This window comes from Terrapene carolina, unplaced genomic scaffold (genome assembly GCF_002925995.2).
Source record: "Terrapene carolina triunguis isolate 2854851 unplaced genomic scaffold, T_m_triunguis-2.0 Scaffold714, whole genome shotgun sequence".
NCBI lineage: Eukaryota > Metazoa > Chordata > Testudines > Emydidae > Terrapene > Terrapene triunguis.
Window position 1 is genome coordinate 11,221,246 of NW_020665065.1, and position 27,093 is coordinate 11,248,338.

Below are 27,093 nucleotides of genomic sequence, written 5' to 3' on the forward strand. Positions count from 1 at the left end.
CCACTGGCACGGAGCCACCTCTGCCCGCGCTCCTACCACTGACATGGAGCCACCTCTGCCCCTCCCCACCCAGCAGTCCAGCCCTGCCCACTCTCCCCTCGCTGTGCAGGCTGGCTCCTGTCAGGCTTTCCCCCTCTCCCAGAAGCTGACTGAACGTTTCTCAGCAGAAGTCAGTTCTTGGCGCAGGGATGTTCCCTTTGAAAGTCAGCAGCTGTGGCTGGCGAGTGTCATTCCCAGGAGTTCCTGTGTGGCCCCAGGGGGACTGTGTTGCGGAAGGTGCACAGGGGACTAAAGGTGCCCATGGCACCTTTTCAGAGTCGGGCTGTTCTCCCTGGGGCCTGGGCCAGATCCCCCTCGTGGTGATTTTATCCTTCCTGCCTACAGCAAATTCCATCTCTGCTTTCACCTGCATTTCCTGCCCTACGCAGCTACATGGGGCTGTTGCAGGCTGCTAAACGGGGCACATCTTCCATCCCAAGGGGTGGCTGCATTTCTGTGGGTGAAGGGATATCATACAACTAGAGAGTGCAAGGAGCTGAAAGGTGTCAGAGCTATCTCCCTCACTAACCTTACAGCAAACATGGTCTTGGCTGAAACTATAACTTATTCTCTTCTCTCCACTACACATGCACGGGGGACATGCACAGAGACACTCAAGAAAGCGCGCGCGCACACACACACACACACGCATGCACATGCTCAGGAGCTGCGCAAGCAGCCAGAGACTAGGGAGGGGTCTGTTTCCCCAGAGGCATGTTTGGACCTCATTGTCTAGCTTCAGGGGCTGCAACACAGAAAGGAGACCAGGAATATTCCTGAAAGCCCAGAGACAACTTGACAAAGATCTCACCCCAGCAGCACCCTGCCTCCTCCCTCTGCCATGAATGACGAAGCCCTCCGGCACTTCCATCCCACCCCAAGCAGGGACTTCACAGCTTGGGGTGGTGGAGGGGGAACAGCTCAGACACCATGGTGATGGGCACAGTATAGCAACCTGAAGAGACTAGGAAAAGAAACTCAAAGTTCCTGCTCCCCTGAGATTTCTTCCCGGCACAAAAGGTTGCACTCTCAGGTGTTTTAGTTGGATCGGTGGGGCCGTCAACATGGCCAGTTGGGAAAGGCAGATCCTAGGGAATATAGCTACGGCTCCCACCAGCGGGGTTAAAATACAGCAGGGAAAAGTCCCCCCGCCCCCTTCACCTTCACCTACCAACCCTCTTGATGAAACCAGGGTGCATGGGGGAAACATCCCCAGCCCTCCCCTCTCCCCCAATCTCCATACAGAAAGAGCTTTGTGCAAACAATAGATCAATGGATCCCCGCCCCTTCGGAAGGAAAACAAACACCAGGATCACCGCAAATTAGAGAATGTTTCGCTTCACTTCATCCAAACAGGCTGACAATTTTTTTGGGTTGTTGCCACGGCGACAGAATAACACAGCGTTCAGCCTGTTGCAGAACAATCAATTAAGTTAATGCCTCCCAGTGCCTGTTTACTCTTCCATTTAGGAGGTGCTGCTGCCTCTCTCTCTCCCCCCTCTCATTATTGCATTTTCTCCTCCTTTGCTTCTCTTCTCCATTCCCTCCTTCATTTCCCCTAAAATAAAAGTCCCTCCCTTTAACCTCCTCTCCTGATGACTAACTTTTGGGAATGACTGCCCTGAATAAAGTTTCTTCTTCTCTCTCTGCCTCATGCTCTCTCTGCCCCTCCCAGTAATACAGAGACGGGCCTTGGGAACACAACACACACCACCCCGCATGCCTTTCCGTTCTCCCCTTGCAGACTGGCCAGTAATGCACAAGGTCTCTACGGACAAGTTATCACCCCAAGGGAAGCAGGGGCCACTCTCCAACAGACACATCAGTAACTCTCCCATTCAGGGACCTGGATCCAAAGCCCACTAAAGTCAATGGGAGTCCTTCCACTATTATTCTTCATTAATTATATTGAGATAACTCCTAGGGACCTGCAGAAGAGCTCTGTGTAGCTCGAAAGCTTCTCTCTCACACCAACAGAAGTTGGTCCAATAAAATATATGACCTTACTCACCTTGTCTCCCTAGGGACCCCAGTCACAGATCAGTCTCCGCTGTGCTAGACACTGTACAGACATGGAACCCAAAGGCGGTCCCTGAGCAGGCTTTGGATCTGGCCCCAGGATCCCAATCTAGTACAGCATTTAAGCACATCCCTTTGGCTTGGATGGTGCTTAAGCAGGTGCTGAAAGTTAAGCATGTGCTTAAGTGCTTTGCTGATTTCAGGCCCAGGTGGGGAGAGCGGGAAGGTGACATGTTGGCCCTTGGAAGGAGACATGGGCAAGAGCAAAACCATGTTACCTTTTTTTTTTAGATTTTTAAAACATTAAAAGCGCTGAAAGCGTCCCCTACCCCCACCCCGCGCCCTAACGGTCTCCAGGCAGATGCAGGGTGCCAGACATCGGACAGGCCCACGCACTTCTCCCCAGTGATGTCACAGGTTTCCTTCTGCACCTCAATCAGCGTGGGCAATGAAACTTGGCTGCTCAGCTCCGCTGCCTGTTTACAGTCACTTCTACATTCCCCCTCCTCCCCCCGGCCCATGCTCCTCAGTGGTAACGCGCCTGAGCTCACACCGCACTTCACCAAGGGAATAAATATCAGAGCTCTGTGCGATAGCAGGGCCAGGGCACAGAGAGGCAAAGTGACTTGGCCTGAGCAAGTGGCAGAGCCTGCAACAAAACCCTGGTCTCCTGAGTCCCAATCTGGGCACAGCCCTTGCTCCCTGCTAGCTCGCCAGCACAGCATGGTTGTATGAAAACACATATAGATTCCAAGAGGTACTGTAGTCCCCTCCCTCTGAAAACAACATTTAAATGAAGGGCCTAGAGTAAACTAGTGGGCAGCGTCTCTTTAATGGGCAGGACAAAAGTGAGGCACACTGAGGCACAAGGGAAAACAAGGGCAGAATTACAGCCAGCCCTGTGCAGGAATCGAAGGGCTCTGCTCACCCAGGCCAATATTCTGTAGGGCATGGGAAGGAGACGGGAAAGGGAGAGGAGAATTCAATGTGTATGCATGTGGGAAGGGAATGGGGGAAGGCAGGGGAGCCAAATAATTTCTCCCCCATCCTTCCGGCTGCAAAGCCAACGTGCCAGGCTTTGGTGGGCTCCAGTGTGGGTAGGGGTGGCAGGGGAGAGGGGGGCATCAGCATCTCTCCTGGAGAACAAGTTGCCCGCGGAACCTGTTGGAAAAGGGGCTTGTTGACTGCTCCCTGTCTGTTACAGCCCAGATTATAAGCATATTGCACAGCACTCTCTGCACAGTGCTGGGGAAATCCAATACGCTGAAAGGTTAATGCAATCAATTAGGGTGACAAGGAAGTAAAGTAAAGCCTTCCGAGTAGATGAAAGGGAGAGAGAGGAAGGGAGATGAAGACAGAGAGAAAAGCAAAGAGAAAGGAAGAACAGGGCAGGGGTTCGAGAGCAGAGAGGAGGAGACTTGGAACAGGAGACAAGCAGATGGGATTGGTCTTGTGTATTGAGGGCCCAGAGCCAGCTGAGAGGAGGCTCAGTCTGTGACTTGTTCTGCCATATGAGGGGGTGAAGGACCCCAGCAAGCCTGCCAATCACCATGCCAGCCTGGGATGGAGGATTCTCCCCAGTGTGCTGTCACTACCATACGTTAGTTGTTTCTGGTAGTGTCCACCAGGTGCCAGGTGCTGTCTAAACAGCAAAGCCAGTTGGGCTCTGCCCCAGGGCACTTACACGCAGGCCCAGGGGCACAGAGTGTGGAGGTCCAGCATTGGCACTGGCCACACCTGGGAACAGCATAGTCCATAACACATCTGATTGGAGCATCAGTAAAATCCTTGCCAGGTCCCTGCTACCTGACCATGCTCAGTTGATAGAGACATAAGTGACTTCTGGCTCGGGCATAAGGCTGGTGTGGAGGGAAGAGAAGGAGAAGGGGCAAGGAGAAAAGAAGGAAAAGGAGAGTGAGGGACAGAGAAGGGGAGGAGTAGAGGAAGAGCGCTATTTCTATCTATCCATCCATCCATCCATCCTTGTGTATCTGAGCACAGCATCTGTCCTTGGCAGCACACCGGTTGCCCCAGTGGTTCTAACTTCCTGGGTACTAGTTTACATCAGTCCCGCTGGCTGGCAAAGTCGGCCCTGTGTAGGTTTCTATGGCTGGGTTCTGCAGGATCTCGGGCTGGATGATCCTAATGGTTTCTCCTGGCCTGGGAGTCTCTGCATCTCTCAGAGTCAAGAGCTCTCCACTCTCGCACTGTCACCCTCAACAAACAGGCAGTGCTGGGTCTACCCTGTGAGCTCAGAGCAAACCCCTCCTAGCAGGGAGTCTCCCAAGGGAGCAATGGGCCATCTGCCTGCAGGGAGCATGCCGCAGCCCTGCACAGCATGGAAGTGCCAGCCTCACAACATGGGATAACACCGCTCCTGCAGGGCAAAGCCAAGTCATTCCCGAATGCACTGGGGGCACCTTCCCCCAGGGCCCTCAGCTCAATAAAGAGCCCACAGTCATCCCACTGGCTGCCCAGGGTTGGAGAGCAAAGGGTGGCCAGGCTCCTGCTCTCTGACCCCTAAGCAGAGCAGCACTTCATTAACCTGGGTTGGCAGGTCGGCGAGTGCAGCTGCTTCCTGCCACTGCTCTCACTCTCGGCACGGCTAGGCCTTGGAGAACGTGACACCAGCTCGTTAGGACAAATTATTACGCCATAACCTCTGCCGCAACGTCCCTTAATATCCCTATTTAGCCAGAGACAATTGCTGGTGGGCTCCTCACTCTTAAAGCAGCCTCGCAAAGGCACGAGCACCGAGATTTCTGATCCCGGGGGACAGGAGAGAACCTAAGCACCCAGCCCAGGGACCTGCAGGAGAAGGCAGTGGAGGGAGCCTAAGCTAGGTGCTGGCTGATTGCCCCGGGCAGAAAGATGCAGGGTCACTGGGAAATCCTGGTGCTGCCAGAGCCCAGTTCACAATCCAGAAACATTGCTCTCCACAGCAGCCAGTTCTAAGTCAGATTGAGCACAAGTTCCCATCTCCCCAAGTTTCAGTGCAACAAAGTGATCTCTGTCCAAAGTGCATTGAAAAAATGAGCTGGGATTTCTGCTCAAAACCCCAGGCCAGTTTTACCCTGAAAAAGCCCCGGGTATCTCTGCACCACCCCCAGCCGAAATATCACCCTGCATGGGGCTTTTGGTCAACTCACACCTGTTTCTCCATTTCCGTATGAACTATCTGGGGTTTGTGAGTTTTGTTGCAATGTTAACCCTAATCGGGGCATACCAGACGAGTCCAGTGCATGGGCCTAGAAGCTGCCTCTGTGTCAGTGAAGGATCCGGAGTCCCTGCCCGAACAGGGTCCTAGCTAACAGTTCGCAGCCCATGGAGGAACAGGACAGCTCTGAACAAAGGCAGCAAGCAAGTGCCTTGCTGGGGAGGTATGGCCAGAGGCTGGTCTGGACTAATCCAGGTCAGAAACTCAAGGCACAACAAACGAGACTGAAACCCAGCCAAATGCCAAACTAATCCTGCCACAGAACAGACGTGGGGAGAAAGCGCCTCCCTGAACAACTGCCTCTGCCCCTGAGGAAACCAAACCTGACCCCTCTAGTAGGGGGAGTGTAGAGAGGAGGGAAACGGAAGGAGGAGAGCAAAAACAGGGAACAAGAGAAAAGAGTGAGAAGGAGAGAACGAGAGAATGAAAGAGAAGACAGAGAAAACCAAAATAGTGCCAGAGAAAAGAGAGGGAGAAATAAAAAGGGAAAGGGAAAAGAACAGTAAAGGCAGGACAGAATGAGAGCAAAGGAAGAAGGAAGTGGATAAGGGAGAAGTGAGGGACTGAGAGGGAGAGGAAAGGGATGAGAAAAGAGCAAGAAGAAGGAGCACAGCGAGGGAGAGAGCTGTAACCAGGGTTGTGAAGCATGAAAAGGGAAGAATCTGCCTGTTCCTTTCAGCACTCGGCGCATGGTGCTCAGTGGTGACCTACACTGTGCCCGGCTGTGATCACGTTTTCAGGGCCACTGCCTGCAGATCCCAAACAATGATGGGGAGTCTTTGAAGTTAGAGAAAGAAGCCGCAATGTGAACGGGGGATTTTTTTGGGTGAGGGGGGAGAGAAAAAGTGAGTACTGAGCAGGCAGGGGAGAGAGGTTGCGAGGACAAAACAGAGAGTCGTTCCCAGCGGGGTGCCCCGAAATGAGAGAGACAAAAAGAAAACAAACAGTTTATGAGTCGGGCACATGCTGCCTGTGTCTGCGTCCCCCGCGCCGCTCACCCCCCGCGCTCCCAGGGAGCCTTCTGTTCCCCAGCAATGATGGATGGACACACAGGGCCATTCACTCCTGCCATGTTACAGCAGAAATATTTACATAACACTGGCCTTCCACCGGTCACCTCTGACACCGCCAGGCCCAACCCAGGGGCCCCTCTGACACAGCCTGGCCTGGGGTCTCCATCTGACACAGCCTGGCCTGGGAGCTCCTCCAGAGTTGCCCAGTCCAGCCGCAAGTCCCACTGAGGCTGCTTGGCCTGAATCCACAGGTTCAAGGGGGGCTTGGCATAAGAAACAGAAAACCAAGCTGGGTGGGGAGGAGTGGTAGGGTCGTGGAGACGCCTGCAAGGCCATGAAGGAGCCAATGCCAATGCCAGAGTGGGTATTAGAAGCGTGGGGCTCCTGGCTCCCAGTCCTGTGCTCAGATCACTGCACCGTGTTTTCCTCTAAGCAATGGGATTCATTCAGCAGCCTCCCTCCTCCTAGCCCTTTGGGTGAGGGGGGCATATACCCCTAGAGCCAGAGGGCAATGGCCTGTCTGCAATTGGGTTCACACACCCTGGGAGGCACGGGGCCACGGCCTGCTTTCGTCCTTTGCTTCTCTATCCACATAAAAGGCAGAACCAATTCAGTAGGGCTAACCAGCATGAGCATCTCTGCTGGGCAGCCTCAGCAGCACATATGGGTTTGATACAGTCACTGTGGTCAGCCAGAGGGGGACTAATGTCTGTCTGTCCATCCCTCACATTCTCACAGATTCACCCACATGTTTGGTCAAAATGGTGGTCAAGGCGGGAGGAAAGTTACTCACAACGCCCAGGCCTCCAATGCTTTTGACCGTAAGGTCCAGGCTGCTCCCCTTGTCGTACTGCTGCTATCCCACTGGTGGCACACCCATGAGCCCCATGCAGCTCACTTGGGCCAGCAGTGGCTGTCACGGGTCATTTATTGCAGCGCAGACGTACACTAAGCAGGTAAGGCAGTACAGAACGGGCAGGCGCAGTAATGGGCCTGAGATCTGGCTCCGGTGCTCCCCAGAGAAGACAACCCCCCCCCTCCCCCTAACTCACTGATCCCACAGCTCTCTTTGCACCTTCTCTGCTAGGGACTCCAATACATCACTGCAAACTCCCCCTCCCCACTTCCCAGCAAGCCCTAGCATCCCCAAGTGATTCCAGAGACCTGTCATTACCAGCAAGTTGGTACTAGCGCAATGGTGCCCAGGTGATGGGAGGTCACAGGAGAGCCAGACCACTTCAGAGCCCAGAGGGACTGATGGGAGAAGCTAGATCCAGTATCTTGGCGACGCCTCAGAAAGGGTAGTGAAAACAGCTTGGGAATGGGTGTAAGTGCCCAGAAGGGAGGCTCAGGATTCTGTAGGGGCCATAACTATGGGGCAGGGAGGATGAGACCTATCCTGGGAATTGCAGTGAGATCTCGGAGGTTGTGGAGCAGTCTCCCAAGGAAAGGGGTAAAGGCCCCCTCACCCAGGACATTTAGTATGGGATTTTAAAAGGAGCCTAAAGCCATTAGGCACCCAACAACCTTTTCCACAGGATTAGGGCCCCTACCTCCTACAGACTCTAAGACTGGGAAGCCCTGGAGAAGATGCTGTAGGGAACAGTCAAACTCTCTGAGTGCTGGGGCATGGACCAAAAGTCCTTTCCAGCTCTTGCCCCAGAAGACCATGAAATCCCCACTGCAGTAACAGGGCAGCCCCAGGACCCCTGAGGAGAGGGTCTGGAGAAGCTCAGGATGCAGTGGGGGACACAGACAGACCCACCCCCCGCCACATTAGAGCCATGCTGCTGTTTTACTAGCCATGAGTCTCTGTCCCCGTCAGGGCTGAGCACAGACATCACCATCTCAGCTTGCTTCTGGTCAAACTGAGTCCAGCCCAACCTTCTAGAGACGGGGTCTCAGACACAAAGAGAGACCAAAGTCCTCTTCCATCTCCTGCCATGCCAGCTCATGGGCTAAGGAGAGGAGGTAGCACAGCCTGCTCTGCCAGGCCCCTTGTGTCCATCCATGCCTTGGCATCAGCAAGGACAGGGAACACAGAGAGGAGGCCGAGAGAGGCCCTACAGAGAAGCAGGATCAGGAACCAACAGAGACTGACATATAGAGACAAGGACACAGGGTTAGAGACACACACAGGCCATGTCTGCGCTAGACCCTCCCCACTAACCTCTCCCTCTATTGCTAACGCCAGTTCAGCCTCCCCGGTTTTAGCCCCAGTGGGAGCCCTAGTGCAGACAAGGCCACAAAGACTAGGCCACGGAATGTGAGAGACACGCAGAGGTAAAGAGAACCCAGGAGGGTTGGAGACATACCCATTGCAGCCTGGATGTCTCTCCTACCTTTCGGAGATTTCAAGGCCTGGTTTCTCGCCTTTTTTGTAGCTGTAAAGTCACTTCATCCTGAGGAGGAAAGAGAGGGAAGATGGTTAATGTCCCTGGCCCAGGAAGCCATGACACACAGGGGTGCTCAGATCAGATACAGAGGCATGACAGAGCAAGGGGCAGGCATGGGGCCCATGGGATTTGCCTGGCAACAGAGCAACCCTGCTTTGCTTTTGGCTTCACGGTGCACTGCAACGAGGCTTGTGTGCCATGCCCCTTGGGAGATTCACTGTACTCCTGCTTTGGTGCTCTAGGACAGTGACCCTCAACCTTTCCAGACTACTGTACCCCTCTCAGGAGTCTGATTTGTCTCACGTACCCCCAAGTTTCACCTTGAAAGCTACTTGCTTACAAAATCAGCTATACAAATACAAAAGTGTCACAGCCACACTATTACTGAACAATTGCTCACATTCTCATTTTTACCATATAATTATAAAATAAATCAACTGGAATATAAATATTGTACTTACATTTCACTTTATAGTACACAGAGCCGTATAAACAAGTCACTGTCTGTATGAAATTTTCGTTTGTACGGACTTCACTAGTGCTTTTTATGCTTTTGTAAAACTAAGCAAATATCTAGATGAGTTGATGTACCCCCTGGAAGACCTCTGTGTACCCCTGGTTGAGAGCCACTGCTTTAGAGAGCGCTGGGATGGGGTAATGCCTACAGGGCTGGGATGGGAATAGTTAAGTGGGTAGAGGGCAACCTCTATAGGGCAGGGTTTGGCTGGGCCCTGCTTCACTGATAGGGAACAGCGACAGTGCGACAACTATGAAGTAGAAAGCCCTTTATTTTCTAGGAATTGATTTTCTTCTGCTGCTGCTGCTGCTGCTGCTGCTGCTTCTTTCACACATGCTCACTACAAATCATGTATAAGGCTCCTCCTGCTGGCCTCCATTTGACTCCATTTCCATGCCCCGCCCACTCTGTCTTGACCCCTCCTCCGTCACCATGCCCCTCCCACTCTCTCCTGACCCCTCCTCCACTTCCACGCCCCCACCCATCCATCTGACTCCACCCCCAACACCATGCTCCTCCCATTCACCCTCCTGACCCTGCCTCTCCCAGAGGCTCAGGAGCATTGTGGCAGTGATGTCACAGTGGTTGGAGGAGCTGTGACCTCCCTGGCATACAGATGTGATGCTAGCCATGAGGGATGCAGTACAGGGTCACAAGGCCCAGCACTTCCTAGCCATTCATCTGCAGGCTTTCGGTATTGGGGAAAAGCAGAGAATGGGGAGCGAAGGGACAAGGAAAAAAGATAAGAAGTCCCAGTGAAACACATGAAAAGTAAATTGAATTATTTAAAACCATATGTTCCAAAAATGTGACAGAGCATAAAAGCTGCGCCATGAGACTTCCGGAGGGGGCTTATCCTGCACAGCCACCATGGGAGGAGAGCGGGGGGAGAGGGCTGACAGCTCAGAAAGCAGCCAGATATGAGGTCCCTTCTCTCAAGGAGACTGGGAAGGCGACAGAGGGCTCAGGGAGCCTGTGTGGAATGAGGAGATTTTGCCTGTTTATACAGCCCCTTCCATCTGAGGATGGCAAAGCACTAGGGTGACCAGATGAGAGGAAGAAAATATAGGGACACATGGGGCGGGGAGGAGCGCGCACACACAAACACACACACAAAAAAGCCGGCGGAGCGAAATATCGGGACAAATTGCGTACCGACCGAAGATCGGTCGGGACTCAGGACAAACACCTAAATATCGGGACGTCTGGTCACCCTACAAAGCACTTCCCACCCATTGACAAGTCTTTCTGCATAGCCCCTGGAGAGGTGGCTGTTACCCCACTTTACAGCTGGGCCTGCAGGGAGTGCACAGTGAAAGTGGCCTGCCCGAGGTCACACGCTGAGTTAGTGGCAGAACCCAGGAGTCCGTACTCCCAAAGCCCTGCTCTAATCACTAGACCACACTGCATCTCCCTTACAAGGCAGCATGCTCTCTCGACCCAGTCCCCTCCCAGGAATACCACCAAAGAGAGAAGAGAAAGGGTCTCAGCTCTGGATGCCCAGCCACCCCTGCAGGAATTGACTGCTTGTGTTTTGGGGTCCCAGTGCTCTCTGCAATCAAACAACCACCTCCTGTCGCTCACACTCTGCCAGTTCCCGAACGCCGTGCCAGAGAAAGATGCCTGGCTTTGGCCGGGACCCAGAGTGGGAAGATGCTGATGAGAAATCCCAGATGGATGGATGGACGTAGAGTGAAAGGAGCCGCTTGTGTGAGGAAGATACATAACCATTCCGGCTCCTTCCTCCCTAATCAAACCCCACACTAACGAGGCTGGGGACACGGTTACGTTCTCCGGCAGCTACAGGGACTGACAGCTCCCCACCTGGACTCCCTCTTCCTCTGCCTCTCGGCCAGCCTGTCCGTCTCCCTCCGGCTCACTTTTTCCTCCCTTTGGTTCGCTCCCTTTTGTTCTCACGCTCCCTCCCTGGGCTCTCTGTTCCTTACTCTCCCTGCCTCTACCTCCTCCGCTCCCGCGTGTGGCCAATTGTTGGGTTTGGGTTTTTAATTGTTTTTTCCCCCTTATTTCAGCCTCAGCTTATCAGTGATGCAAGAGGAATAACGCCAATTTACTTAGAATGTGTAATCCCCAAATCAGATTGGGGGATTGTATGAGGCAATATGACCTTGCATATGTCTCCATTAAAGCCAGCCAGGCCTCCTCTTGTATTCTGTGTTCCCAGTACATATTTAGACAGATAACGCTAATTGTACTTGACATGTCCTCTTAAGGATGGACTCTTCCCTCCCCCAGCTCTGCCTGACTTCCCAGCCTGACAATGCACCAGAGCGCAGTCCGCTCAGCAGCACACCACCTGCGGGGCAGGGCATCGCCAGACATGGGCGGGGGATCTGACAAGGACCCCCACCCCTGGCTCTGCCACTCCCCATCCCTCGGCCCGTTATGCTCATTCACTGCTATGGGGAGGGGGTCTGGCGCAGCAAGGACCGGGTGCTTCTGGGGCATGTTTAATCTGGGATTAAAAACGGTTATTGTGGCAGCCTCAAATTCTCAAATAAAATATACTCCAAGTGGCCTGCCTGTGCGGCCTGCAGGCCTCCTTGGCCTGCCCTGGCCTGCCCCTTGCCACCTACACAACTTTCTCTCTCCTCGCCTCTCCCCACTCCACCCTCTTCTAGCTGCGGTAGTTTGAGAGTCCCAGGACTGGTGCCTTCCTCAGAGTGAGGAGCCAGAGCTGGAGGGAGGGCAAGTTCTTGGGGATGGCTTAGAATCACTTCAGAGCAGCCGGGGCTCCAGGGCACATTGTCATGTGACTCCAAAGCTTCTGGGGGAGCGGAGGGGACCACTTGCCATCCCCCCTCTACTACCCCATCTGTCTCCCTCTGAAGGAGGGGCTTTCAGCCTGCATCTCCACCAGCTCCCACAGCTGGGCAGCAAAGTCCTCTCTCTATAAATATTTATACCTGGCTACCAGCCTCTGAATCCCAGTCCCGGCTTACAGGGCTCATCGTGGAGCGAGCTGGACATGCCTCTTCCCCCACGCCCGGCTGCGCAGCTCCGCTTGGAGCGGACAAGTGGGGAGTGGGGGGAAGCATGTGCCGGGAAAACCAGTGAATCCCAAACTCTTTGCCAAAGTGGACTCCGATTCTTCCCCCCCCCTTCCCCTTGACACAACATCCTAATTCGACTTTTTCAGTATCTTTCCTTCAACAACCTTTTTTCCTTCCTCCCCTTCCTACCCGGCAACTGCGCATTTATTAATTCATGAGGCACTAATTAGTTCTTTGTTTAATTTTGTGTTAAACAGACTGACCGGAATGATAACGACTTGCAGCGTTGCATTACAGTCCCCAACCGCCCCTGTTTTCTGACAACAAGGGAGCGCAGCGAGACTGGCGTGATGAACCCCAATTCCCACTCCAGTTGCACTTCATTAAGTCAAAATGTGACAAGAAGCTTAGAGAGCAACTTTCAGATCGGATCGCACATAACAATTGGGCAGGAAACTTTCTGAAGGGGGGCAGTGGGAGAGACGCTCGGAATGAAAGCTGGCACTGGCGCACAATTCCCACAGCGCACTCATCTTAAAGGAACAGCGCACAGGCTGAGCCAAGCAGGCGGATTGTGTGTGTTTGGGGGGTGGGGGGGAAGGTCTCCTCTCAGCAGCTGAGCAAACCAGCGGGCACGGCAGGAAGCAGCGTGCTGCAAAACTCTGCAGGCTTTGGGGTCTCGCTTGCGGGTGGCACAGTGGTTGGTAGTAGGGTCTGAGCAGGTCAGGACTCCAGGGGTTCCACTTCCACGCTGCGTCACCTGGGTTCCTTTAAGACGAGTCCTTTTCCCCACCCTAGCACCACCTACCTTGGTGAAGCGGTGGGTGATCCTAGGCTGGAAGGGGCTATTTGAGTGTAAAGAGCTATTGGGATCATTACAGAGTTCATGGGGCTGCACGGGGAGGGGCAGCGTATCCATGCGCACGTTCTCTTCTCTATATGTGAGTTGGAGTGCAGGTGAGAAGGTAGCCCAGGAGAGCACGGATTGTCTGCTCACTGGGGCAGGGGCTGTGCATTCCTATAGGGTTGTACAGTGCCTGGTATGCTTTGGGTACTACTGCAATCTAACACAACAACAAATCTAAAGGCAAGTTACAGCTTGGTAAGCGGCAGAGCAAACTCTCCCCCTGCCCCCGCCCCTGCCGAGAGCTTCCCCAAACACACATGGAAAGTGGAGTTCAGCCTCTACAGTCCACTCAGTCCTTGAGCTCTCTGCTGAGACAGCCAACAAGTGGGCCAGCTTAGCAGCAAGCCCAGCTGTGAGTTCTGGAATGTGGACACGTGTCTGGATTGGACCGAGTACTTGTGGAGGAAGGATGAGGTGTGATTATTCCTCTGCACGGCCCAAGGAATGGCTGTCAGGTGGCAGTGAGCTTGGGCTAGATTTGAACCCGTCCTGTTGGAGCAAAAGGCTCTGTAGCCCATTCCCAACCTGCAAGCTGCCCAGTCCCCATTCTTCTGGCTCACGGATGTGCAGGACTTGTCACCACCAGAGCTGCAAAGAGGCTGGACAAAGATGAGAAAACCCAAAATGGCTTAAAATACCAGCAGACAGCAGCACACGTCAGAAGAGGCAGAAGGGAACTTACGGCTCACCAGACCATAGGTGCTGGAACTAAGGGTGCTGGGGGTACTGCCACACCCCCTGGCTTGAAGTTTCCATCATATATAGGTTTTACATCATATGCAGGGTTTACAGTTTGGTTCAATAGCTCTCAGCACCCCCACTATACAACTTGTTCCAGCAACCCTGCACCAGATATTTGCTTTCTCCATCTATTCAGAACAAATATTCTCCCCATGGATATTTGTGTGCTGCAGGGATACCTCAGTGAGAATGAGCCAGCCGAGGCCACAAGTGAGATGAGTTGGGAGGTCTCAACCCAGCCTCTAGTAGACACTTATCTACATCACTCACTAAAAAGAAAAGAAATCTCCTAACTAACAGAGAGTCCTTGCTTTGGAGATGCCCACGGCTAGAATAACAGCTCAGGATGTAAGAGGGTTAGCAGAGCCTCGGAGTGGACTAGCAGAGGGGGCTGAAGGTCAGGACTGAGGTGCAATGGCTGGATTGTGTGGGAATGCAGGGCTAGGATAGCAAGAGCTGAGCCAGAGGTGCTGAGGGACTAGCCAGACTGGAGGAACAATGGGTGCTGGAGGTCCAAGTTGAGGTGCACTGGCAGGAACCTGCACTGCACCTGTCCACACTTGAGTTAACAGCCTCTCTCACTTTTGCGAGCTCTAAAACCAACAGAAATTTATTCAAAAGGGTACTTGGAGGGGTAGAGGCCAGGCCGTGGCAAGGTGACACATCATGGCATTTGCCACAACAGTCATGGCTGCATCCGCATTGAGTTGTACCAGCTGATCCGCAGGCTCTAGACTTTGTACTGATTTGTGTTTTCCATGCAGCAGAGGACCCAGTTCCTGCATGATGGAAATAGCACAAAGACATCAGCTCTCCTCTGTTTTCAGTTCCACAGATGCTCCTGGTGGCCATGAAAAACATGCTCAGATATAAACCTTGAGCTAGTGGGGCTTAGCAGGTCGGAGGGAGAGAATGCACTGAGGAGCTGTGAAGAGGGACAACTGAGAAAGTCCAGGAGTCACTAGCAAGAAGAAGTGTCCTGGGCTCTCTCCAGCCTGACAAACCAAGGCAGATAAAGAGAGCAGCCCAAGCCCAGCCCTCCACCGCCAGGACGGATGCCCAGCCCAGCTCAGCCCAGCAGCATGAGGATGGACAGGTGCTAGGAGGAGAGCCCAGCCCAGCCCCCAAAAGCACTGAGCCCAGCCCAACCCCAAGCACTGGAATGAGCACCTGGCCCAGCCTCCCGTGTCCCTCCCAGTCGTAAAGGGTCCAGACAGCAGCATGAGACAACAGTCCACTTTCCTGCCGTGGCCCATGGGAGCAGTGGGAGAGGCTGGCAAGGCGAGGTGAGGAGCTAGGCATGGCAGAGAGAGCAAGCCGGGGCTTAGCAGGAAGAGAAGACGCCATCAGGCCTCCAGCCCAAAGCTCTGGCTCTGGATAATTACATCCAGTTCCCCACTCCTCCTATTGATCCTGGTTTTGTCAGAGCAAAACAAATAGGCTGAACGGGAAGATACGGAAGGGAAACACATTTTGTCTTCCTGCTTCCCCCATGGCAGTGGCAGCTACGCCCATCAGACTTGTTAGCCAGCTCCCAATCCCCCGCAGCCCTGTGCAAAGAGCAGAGCCCTGCGCTCTAAACCTAGCTAGCCAGCAGCAAAAACAGCTCATGACCTGCCCCCCAAAACAAGTTGTCCCATTCTCCAGCCCACAGTCTCTGTAACTAGGAAGAGCTCTCCTCCTGGGCTTGTTCTCCCCACTCCTCTCCTTCCCCTCCATCTGGCAGTTTCTTTCTCATGAGAGAGAAAGAGAGGAAATTATTGCAATGACAGAAAACAGCAGAGACCCCTCGCCCAGACTCTCGTCCACACCCACACACCCACCTGCCCTCTGGGGAGAAGCTGCTCCCTCACTGTCCCAAAGAATCTCCAGTTGGCATGCAACGAGCACCCCTATAAAGGGGGGAGCTGGGAAATCCCAATCCTCTCCGTCCCCTTTTTCTTTTCTGAAATCTGTTGACAGGGCCGGCACTTCCACTAGGCAACCCTAGGCGGTTGCCTAGGGCGGCAGGATTTGGGGGGTGGCATTTTGCTGTCCTCTGCAGAAATTTGGCGGCAGGGGGTCCTTCCGCTCCGGGTCTTCGGCGGCAGGTCCTTCACTAGCTCCAGGACCCACCGCCGAAGTGCCCCGAAGACGCAGAGCGGAAGGACCGGCAAAAACCCTGGTGCTGCTCCTGCCTGTTGAGTGGAGGCGAGCTTGGCCCAGCAACAGCTAACAGGAAGGGAAGGGAGAAAAGTCTGCCGTGAGGATCTGGGACATGACTGGCACCCCTGGTGACGCCCCGGTTATCTAGGTGACCCCCGGCCATCTCTCCAGGGGCTAGAGCCACGAAAGGGATAGCACGGAATGAACAAGAGCAAAGATAATCATCCTACACAATCAACCCTGGCTCTTTGCATGGATGCCATCAACAAGGAAAGGCCATGGACACTGGCTACGAAACGCATATTACAAAAGCCCCACCACATTGGTCAAGCATAACAGGAGTGGAAGGGAGAGGGACAAGCATAAAGGGGTAGTCCGGGAGGGGATTCTCTTCTCCTAACTCCCCTACCTGCCATCTGCAAAACACAGCAAACCCCCAACTTGGCAATGGGTCGCCATGGCCTGGCTCCTGCTAATTTGCTGTCAGGCTGCTTAAGCAAACCAATTAAAACGAATTGTTCATTATAAAGTTGAGAGAAGGAATGGAGAACTGGAAAGGGTAGGGAGGAAAGAAAGATGATGGGAAAGAAAGTGGGGGAACAGAGAGACTTTGGGGGAGGCAGACAATAAATGAGAAGGGGCAGGGTGGACCCTGATCTATCTAGCACCCAGTTCCGGGTGGGGTCAATGGGACTAGCGGCGCAGGGACGTGGGGTGGAGAGGGGGAGCTAGCACTGTTACTGACTGAGGGCGAAACAGAAAGCAAAGGGAAATGGGGAGCGCTACAGTGATGGGTTGGGATAGATCGGATTAGACAGTTTGTCAGAGTTGGATGGATAAACAGAGGGCCAGGTACTCAGCTGGCATCACTCTGTGGAAGCCCATGGATCGACACACACCAGCTGGACGCTGCCACTCCATGCCCTTCCTGGCACGGAGCAGCCCTTGGCTGCCTAGACAGCCACAGTGCCGTCAGTGAGACTCCGGGAGGAGTGGGTAAGGCTCAGGCGAAGGGCAGCTGGGCCCTTGGCTGTAGGCAGTTGGACAGATACAGAGCGAGGAGGAGGAAAGCACAGTGCGAGCAAAGTGAGCAGGAAGGGGAAAGCAGCGCGAGGGGGTGCGTACCAGGACCCAGGAGCTCTGTCTTATCCCCTTTCTCCTTCTGTGGTGGGTTTACCAGCTCTCCTGGAGCAAATGCCTCAGAGGGGGATGAAAAATGGGACAGTTATGAAAAGCCCCTGATTATGCGGATTTGGACGGGGCCCTCGCAGGCCCCGCTTGGCCTGACTAAATTACTGTCGATCCTGCCGGCTCCCCAACGAGTCAGTGCCGCAAAGAACCCGGGCAGCTGTCAATGCCTCCAACACGCCCCCCCGACTCCCCACTGCCACCTCCATCCCAATTCTGTTTTGTTCCCTTTCCCCGCACACTCCCCAACTCCGGCCTTTTGAAACGCCTCGGGTCCGTGTCAGCCCAGTGGATGGCGGGGGAGAGGGGCAGCGTCATGGAAACAGGCCCTTTCCTGGAGAAACATGCTGTTCTCCCCCACTCCGTCCCAAGTCCCCCTTTTGAGAAGCTGTCAGGATCCTGAGTGAGTGTCACACGACCCAAGGACCAGGCGTGACCAAGCCTATTTTCTGCCTCAAATTTGATTGATTAAAAAACTTTTTAAGAAAACCATGTTAAAAGACAAAAAAAAAAAAAAAAAAGAGGAAAGAAAAAAATAGAAAGGGACAAGTGTGTGTGTGGGGGAGGCCAATGCGCTGGGTTTCCTTGGCAATAGCACCAGGGGATGAGTGTCAGAAGCGGCTAAACAGCATAACCAGGCCAAAAAGAAAGGTCAAAGGAAGCATGAAACTTTTAACACAACAGTGATTAAGATAATGATGAGGCAGGGGACCCCAGGAAAAAGAAAACCGCGCACAAACACACACCACACACTCCAGGTGACGGGCTGGATGAGAAGAGGCAAGAGGGTTTGTTGGGAGTTTGGGAGGATTTGGGCACAGGACTGGAGGAAACAAACAAAGTTGGGGGTTTTGGGGGTTACTGTGGTTTTTTTTAAGCTGGCTGCCTGGATGGTGGGGACAATAGCACCAGCCCGAAGATAGTGACTCCACCCAAGCCAACAGGATGCACTTGCCAAGCGCAGTGGCCAATGTGTCAGCAAAGTGGGGTTTGAATTTGCTCACGATTGGGTTTCTTATGGCACTGCCCCATTGACTGCAGAAGGGCTGGTGTAAATCAGCATAGCCCGAGTGACTTCAATAGGGCTGTGATGATTTATGTCTGCTCAGGATCCAGTCCTTTGCTTTAAGTGGCAGGGGTAGAAACTCCTCAGAAAATGTCCAGAGGAAATCAATTCTGCTTTTGGTCTCTTTATTAGCACACTGATCTCCGTACTCTGGCTGCCTCCCCGCACTTGTCGCCTTGTCTCCTTCTCCAAACTCCATTCTCTCGCTTTCTCCCACCCCACCCCCTCTCCTCCCTTTCTTTTTTTCCTCCCGCCTCCTCTCTCTCTTTCTAGTTGCCTTTCTCTCAGGTTTCCTCTGCAGATCCCACTCTCCATTTCCCCCAGCCACCCCTCTGCCAAAGATGGAGCACTGCACAACAGGACCGGTAGTCCCCATGGGCCATGTTGCCATAGTAGAGAGGAGTGCAGCTGGGTTGTAGAACTCCATGGCTGGCTAATGGGCTGTGCAGGTCTCCACCCGCCACTTCTGCCCTGCTAAATGTGGCCCCTCTCTCTGTCTTATTTTAGGGCTTCCTGGATCTGCTTCACACTGACATCTGCCTGTGCAAGCCTGTATCAAACACAAATCTAGACTTGGGTCAGAGTGCTGCCAACTCCTGGGATTTTATGGAAAGTCTCACAATATTTGTTTCTTTTTTAAATCCCCAGCTCCCGGAGTCATGGGGTTATGTGAGACTCTCAGCTTTGCTTTTATTTTAAAAAGCCAGTGTCAAGCCCTCCCAGTTGCTGAGAAAAGCTAAAAACTGTGACCCCTAAAAGCTCAAAACCCAGCAAGCAAAGAAAAAAAGAACCCAATATTTATTGTTTCTTAAAATTTCATGATTTTTAAGCTCATCTCATGGAGCCTGACATGATATTTGGAGGCTTGGGGTTGGCAATGCCAAGACCAACAGCCAGAAAACAAATCAAGCCTCAGACACAAGCTCCCTTCCAGCTCTCCTGCTTGGAAACTTGCCTGGGTGGTGGAAAGTCTGGCCTCCCCAATGCAAATCAGCCATCAATACGCAAATCCCAGGGGCGGGAGTCCCTCTGTTCACTGATATGGCTGGCGAGGGAGGAAGAGAGGAGGTGGTAGTTCTGGGGAACAAATTGGCCATTGTGCATGGAATCCTCCCTCCCACTTTTCGCACTGCACAGCTGGCAAGGTCCACGGGGATGGAGGAGAGGGTTGCGCCCCTAAAGGCATGATGGGCTGAAGGTCTGACCCAGAATGGCAAAGCCCATGCTTGCCATAAACTTCTGCTGCCCTGGTACAGGTGTTTTGTTTTGTTTTGGGGGGGGGTGTTGCAGAGGGATGGAATCTCTATATTATCACTTTTAGCCCCCTCCCCCCCCAAATGATGCTACAGCATTCCTCGCTCTCCATGGGATAAGGAGGGCTGGACATGGCACTTGGCAACTGCACCTGACACTCTAATCTGTGTTGGGATTGGCCCATCTGAGCCTGGGATGCTTTATAAAGTGTTGTTATGGTCAACAAAGGGACAAGGAAATGCCCCCTCTGAGCCAGAGCTGCCGGCTTCACTCACACTAACTGCCATCAGCCCTGGGCAGCCAAGACAGCTACTGGAGAGCAAGCTGGATCACCTCCTGCCTCAAAGCACCAGCCAACTTGCCATTGCAGAGCCTTGTTGCGGCTGACGGTGCGAGAGGCAGAGTGGCACAGCTGGGTTTGCAGAGCCCAGTTGGGGCTGGTACCATATGACTAGTAAATTGAGCCCATGTGATGTGGCAGGCAGGGAGAGGGAATCCCATGAGGTCATTTTTCTGATAAGGGCACTTGGAGTTTCAGAGCCCCCTTCCTCCTCCCCTCTCCGGGGAACCAGGCTGCTGCCGGATTGTTCGCCACACCACTGGGCTGGATCAGGTGGAACGAAGGACTCCAGAGTTCACCAAGGAAGTACATGTCAGGCTGTGGGTGGGATGGCCTGGAAATGCTTTCGTGGGGGATGGAAGGGTGTGAAATAACCCGAGAGCGTGCTTCAACCTCAGGAAAGTTATAAACAGTCACCTGGGCAACACTGCCACCTGCACACAAGACATATCCCCCTTGGGCAACGCTCACAAACATTCAGCTAAGCGCCTGTCCACATTCAGACTTGGTGTGCAGCAAGACAGGAGTGAACCTATAGTACAGTAGCCTGTCGCACACTAAGTGTCCATGTGAACCCTGCTACCATGCACTAAGAGTTCTAGAGTGCACTTTGATGTTTGAACACAAACATGGACACATGTCCACTAACACACGTCCTCCCAATAAACAAATGCACATAACCTCACACGCTTGTACAAGGGTAGCCGTAGGGTCTGATGATCCGGCCCCGCTGACATCAATGGAAATGCTGCTACTAAATTTAATGATAGCAGACTTAGGCCAATAAAACATAATTCTCTCTCACACTCCCCTTTCCCCACCACCTAAGAAGTTTAAAGGCCAGGTGTCTGATTACAGGGCAACCAAACTCACATAATTTGTTTAGTTTGCAGAACTAGTTCAAGTTCCCAAGTAAAAAAAACATTTTAATAATAATGATTTTGTAAACTTTCAGTTAATGTTTTTCTTTGAATTATTTTTTTGTTTTGTTTTTTTGGTGTGGCAACCAAAACACAAAAATGTCTGGGTTCTGTATTTGTGTCAAAAAAACAACATTTTTTGGTGAAAACAGATTGTTTTTTTCTGCCAAATGTTTCAATGCAAAATTTTTGGAGCACCTGTATTCATGAATCTTCTTCTCCCCATTCCCCCATCCCAGATCATTTAAATCCATGGTCTTTTGCAAAGAGTGATTGAGTCAAACAAATGTTTTTAGCTAGAAGAGCAGCTTATGCGCTGTAAAGCCTGTGCGCGCCTATACGACACAAGCCAGGGTCTTCTAGGACGGAGGTATCATTTGAAAAGCTACACAGATTTATAGACTGCATGGGCCTGATTCCCCATAGAATAGAATCATACGGTTAGAAGGGACTACAAGGGTCATCTAGTCTAATCTCCTGCCAAGATGCTGGATTTGTTGTGTCTAAAACCATCCAAGACAAGCCATGCACTAATGAAATGCAGCATGTTTAGTATTGTCAACTCCAAGCAGTCAAGCATCAGGAATCAGGTCCCCAAAATTATGAGACTGGCTTAAAAATCATGAGATTTTTAAAAAATATAACAACAAATGCTAGGTTCTTTTAATTCACTTTCTGAGCTTGGGGTCTTCGGGGGGGGGGGCAAACTTTCAGTCTTTTTTCTCATGAACCACAAGGGCTACAAACTTTTTTTTTTTTTTTAATGGAAGCTGAGATTCACAAGTAGTCACTTGACTCCAGGAGGTGGGGCTTGAAGAAAAACACCAAATATCGCCAGGCTCGTGATAAAATCATGACAGTTGACAACACTGTGTTTAGTTTAGTGCTGAAATGAAGTGCACTAAACAGTCCATGATGATACCAAGGATACCTGAAAACGTTTTTAAGTCCTTTTCCCACACATTTTAAAAACAACCCTTTCACATTCACACAAAACCCCTTCAAGGGACAAACAAATCAACGTTAGCTAAAGCTGAGCAAAAACATTCACAATGAAATTAAAAATTCTCTGTATTAGGAAAAAGAACAGGAGTACTTATGGCACCTTAGAGACTAACAAATTTTTTATTTTATTCCGTACTCATGAAAACAGTCCTATTTTTTTTTAAAAGAAAGCAAAAATCTCGAGATTTTCCACTCAAATATAAGAATGCTGCTGAGTGACAACGGGCTCACTTTCATCAAAACATTCTTATTCTCCAGTGAAAGCAGAACTTTGCATTTCTAAAAGTCATTCTGGTGAAGATGGATTTTCATGTCAAAATGTGCAAAAATTCCTATTTTCAGCTGTTGGGGGTGGAATTGGCAACTTTGCAAAGCATGAAAATTTCAGTCACAAAAATTACCTGGAACAAAAATGCAAATAATCTCCTTTAAGCACTTTTTCCATCACCCCTGGTAATAGTCCCGAGGGTTACCAAAGAGGCAACTTTTATTAGCAGGCTGTTTACTTGTGGGAGCCCTGTATACTGATCAGATAAGCTCACTGCCAAATAAAAGAACAGTGATAAGCCAGATCCCTTTCTCATGCAGCGTTTGATTCAGCCGATTCTCCTGCAATCCACTCAGTGACATGGCCTACAGCCCAGCACTGGCATATTCCCCAAGCTCCCAGGTTCCCAATTGAGTCACTTCCCAAGGCACACACCCAGACATGTGTCCTCGTCCTTGCAGGGCCAGCCCCCTGCCCTCCCCCACACACAACCCCCCTGCCACAGAGAACTGTCAGGAGAACACAAGCAAAAGCTGCTTCTTGACAGCGAGTCATTTATATTTTAGCTTCGTTCCATTATCCTAACGAATCCTTCATCAGCAGATGCAATATTAACAGCAGAAAATCAGCTCATTACATCCAGGGGGATTTCATCAAGTCGACAATCATGAATGCAGCTCCCCAAGCCTGGGAGAGGACAGTGCTTTAGTTATTTATTTGTGTGTCATTTAAGGGGCTTTTGGGAGGGAAAGGGGAGGTCCTTTCCAGGTAATCGCCACATCCTGGAGCTTCAAGGAATAATCTTCAGGCCCTCTGGACCACAGACAAACACACTCTCAGCTGGTACAGTGCCCAGGCCCATTCACAACCATCACCACTATTTAAAAATCATTAGAGCTTAGAGGTGGACAGGGCTTTTCTTCATTGAATTCAGGCTATGGGAGAGTGTCTACACCCTGGATTATTCCTCCCCTTGTGTCTACATACATCTGGACTGGCTGATCTGGTACATCTACTCCAGGCAGGGCTCACCCTGCAATGCTACCAAGGGCCCCCTATCACATTGCCCCCTCCTCATCCAAGTGTAATGTCCCAAAAGGCATCACATGCATGCAAGGAGGCTGGGATTTTGTGATGAACTTCCTAGGGAAGGGGCAGACAGGCTAATCCATAATGGGTGTGTGTGTATGGGGAGGAGTGGGGGAACAGAGAACACCAACAGTCTAGAACAGTGTCAGGCAGTAGGTTGGGGCTGTTTCTCTCCAATTCAGCTCAATGAAACACCAACCTAGCTGTATATGACACAGGCAATGAATGCAAAGTGTGAGCCTTCAGGTTATTGTCTTTAAAGAATGTGCTACAAAGCCAATTCACGGCTCCCCCCGGCGTACGGATGGTGCAATAGGAGGGGGGATCGCAGCCCCCCCAGGACAGCAGCCATGCAGCGTACAAGGGACATTCATAGCTCCCCAGGCTACTGATGGTGTGATATAGGTGTATTCCAAGCTGTCAACATAGTGGCGACACAGCGCAGTGGGATATGTGGATGATGGTGCACAGAGTCTGGTTGGAGAAACACGTCCAAACTGCAACGGGCCAAAGGTGCATCGCTCTTGCCAGTCAGCGTGAGAGCCCAAACCCACTGCAATTTCCCAACCTGCCTTTACTCCTGCCTTACCAGATGGGGATCCTGTTCTACCCAAATCCCATGGAAGCCAATCGGAGCCACCTGCAGCTCACAGCTGAGGGCAGCCCTCCCTTTCACAGATGCTAGAGAGCTGCTCTGCACAAACCTGGGATCCCTCTGGGGAATGGGATATTTCCTGCTGGGTTCTCACTCTCACATCCTGGATGCTGCCGCTGCCACATCACTCAACGCCTGGGAGACGATAGCTCCAGCTAAAAGACCAACAGCCTGGCTTCTGGAGCTTCCCATCTCTGCCGCGGGAGGAGATTCCGATGGGCCTCCCACAGAGCCCTGCCAGCTCATTGCCAACGTCAAGTGGAGCACTGGTGGAGCCATGCCCACCCCACCTAAGCCCCCCCCGCCTGCCGGGCCCCGTGCACCGAATGCCTCTGCGCTGAAGCAGGATGACAGCTTTGATGGGGACCAGCCCGGAGCTCAGCCCTCTCCAGCCATCCAGCTCAAACAGGGCTTTGATGGGCATTTTATATTTTCCCATCAGGGACTGGATTTCCGCACAGCAAGGAATATGTTCCCGGGACGTCAACTCCAATCTCTCCCACGCTCTGACAGAATTAAGCTCCAGTTTGTCCGACAACATCCCAAAGTGTAAGAAACTGGGGACAGACTCTCTAATCAGGCTGTAGGACAAAGGCCTGGGCTGACCTTGTCACTTCCACTTATTCTTGCTGTCTGTCTTAGTCCCCCACCCCTTTCGGCCCCCTCCCTCTCCCTCTTTCTCCACCTTGCCCCTCCCATACCCAACACAGCTGGGCTAATCCTGCTCCTCCTGTGTCCAGAGCAAATCCTCCCCAGAGTAAACCAATCCTGGGAATTTTTATTAGATTATCAGCCTGCCAGCTGAGTGCCAGCTGGACTAATCCTAATCAGGGCTGATTTCTATTAGCCATCTTCAGGAGGGAGCTAAACTGTCCCAGCACCCCTGGCTCCCTCTGCCTGCACCGATACAGCCCACAGCTCATTTTATGAGGCTCGCTCTTTTAAATTCACTACTGGGGATGAAAGCTGGGCGGCCTGAAGGCCTCTGCATAGCCCACCTCCACAGAACATCCTGGGTACCAGCAGCGCTAGCTTCGCCCAGGCACTGCTCTGTCATTGTGCCTTGACCCCATTCTGGAGGCAGGGCTCCGGGGACACTCTCCATGGCCCATTCAGCCCTAGGCCTCCCTATTGGTACCGCCAACAAGGGGTCCAGTTGGTGCTAAGTTTAAGGCAGCTTTTTGGGAGGGGCCTGCTAGGAAGTGGGCTGAGATATAATAGTCATTTCATACAGGCCACCTAGCAGCCGTCAGCATGAGTGACCACAGCCAGGACAGTGACTACACTTGGTCTACATCCATGTGGGAATCTCACCAGAGGGAGTTTGCAGACAGAGTCCCAGGGCTCTACCCTCTTATGCAGGCCTACGCAATCTGCTGTGGGCAGAAACAGAGGCAGATAACAAGATGACAGTTCATGAGTTGACCAAGGGAAGTAGAGATCCTGAAACAAGAGCAAGCCAGCATCTAATGCTCAGCATACAAAGTTTTCACCCTCGATGCTTCACCCTCCCCTAGGGCCTGATTCTGCTCTTAGATACACTAGTGTAAACTGGGAATAACCGCACAGAGCACTGCCAGCAATGCAGAGTGGTGTAACTGAGAGCAGACTCAGGCACTCTCTCTCTTCTCTTTGGTCTGGCCTACAGCAGAAAAGACAGCTTGCTCGGTGGCGTCCCTAGGAGACAGTTAAACAGATCCGGGTGGATGCAGAGAGCACAGCAGGCTTCCTGATGACAGAGGGAGAGATGGGGGACTTGGTTCAAACCCTCTGGAAACCACATCAAACAGGCCTGCGGGTGAGAGCCAAGAGGAGATGATCTGTTGATGTCTGCATATGTGTGTAAGCAGAGGAGAGAGGGGGATCGAGAGAAAGAGGAGTAGAAATTAATGGAAAGAAGTGAGGAAGTGCGAGATCAGGAAGGGGCCAGGACAGTTACAGTGTGCATTGCCTGCATAACAGATGGAAATTATTAACAATAAACATAAATCAGAATACACACTATGCCTTCCTCTACCCCATCCATCTGAGGATCTCAAAGTGCTATAGAAACATAGGGCCAGACTCTCCATTGGGGTAAGTCAGTGTAACTCCACTGACTTAAATGGAGCTCTACCAATTTGATCCTGCTTAGGATCAGGCCCATTAATTCTAGATCTGCCTCAATCCCCTTGTGTATTTATTATTACTGTAGCCACTATTAGTCCCATTTTAGAGACGCTCAGAGAGGTGAACTGACTTGCCTGCACTGAGTTGGTAGCAGAGCTCAGCCCAGAACCCAGGAGCCCTGACTCCCAGTCCTGTGCTCTAACCACCAAATCATGGTTCGACTCATCTACAAAGCCAAGTGCCTAGTAATAATAATAGTAATAACGTGAAAATTCCTCGTAACACAGAGCCGCCCCTGCCTGAGCCTGCTCAGATTGCACCCGCCTCCCATAAACGTGCAGATAGGAGTGACGAGATGCTTTTGGTGGTTTGTTTTTCCGTTCAGTGCAGGAGGGTCCCAGGGCATCACTGAGCGCAACAGCCTGACTCTGGTTGTGTCTCTATCCCTCTGGGTGATGGGGAACTCACTCAAATTAGCACCTGAATCCAGTCTCTCTGCCTGCTGAGGCTTGCCCCGCACCAGCATGGGCACTGGGACAAACTCCCTTGGGGAACAGATCCCCCACCCCCCAGTTCACTCTTCATACTAGACAGCAAGCTGGGCCTGGTCTGGTCAGGTTCCAGTCTGAAACCGACTGGCTCCAATGTTCAGGGTGCCTGGGCTGGGGGTTCCAGCCTGTTACAGAAAGTGGGGCAGGCAGGGATACTCTGCTCTGGCTCTAAATGCCAATGTTTGTTCTAGCGACATCTCTACACAGATGGGACACTCTAGTCTAAAACACTCTCCCTCCAAAGAAATACGTCAGCACTGGAGTCTTCTACTCCTTACCAGACAGCAGGCAGGCACAGAGCCTAAACTCCAGGCCCTAGGACTTTGGGACTCCTCTTCTCCCCCTCCCTCCCTGCTAGTTTTCTCTATTAGGGCTCCGGGCCCCTGGCATTCACTGGCTCAGCCCTCATGGCAGTTCTGCTCTTTGGGATCAGGAGGAGGGAGTCAGAGCTCCCCAGCCCAATGGCACCCCTCCGCCCGCCTTCTCTCTCTCTGCCCCTTCCAGGTATTATTTGCGCCTCCCCCAACCCAGCTCTCCCTCGCAAAAGCTCCCTTTCCAGAGCAGGGGAGGAGACCCGCCGCTGGAGGACGGGAGCAGGCGTCAAGTGAAGGACCATTGGGAGAGCTGGTTCTGCTTATCGCTC

At 52.3% G+C, this 27,093-nt stretch overlaps 1 protein-coding gene across 5 annotated transcripts in view; it reads right to left on the reverse strand.

The window, feature by feature from the left end:
* Nucleotides 1-27,093, reverse strand: part of CASZ1 (castor zinc finger 1) — a 267,529-nt gene that overhangs the window by 138,864 nt on the left and 101,572 nt on the right. For 4 of the 5 annotated variants that reach the window (XM_024210599.1, XM_024210601.1, XM_024210602.1 and 1 more), the window contains exon 3: nt 8,604-8,690. In XM_024210599.1, coding sequence (XP_024066367.1) covers nt 8,604-8,607 — 4 coding nt within the window. In that variant the 5' untranslated portion in view covers nt 8,608-8,690. The remainder of the gene's footprint in view (nt 1-8,603; nt 8,691-27,093) is intronic. The other variant, XM_024210600.1, reaches the window with a different exon arrangement.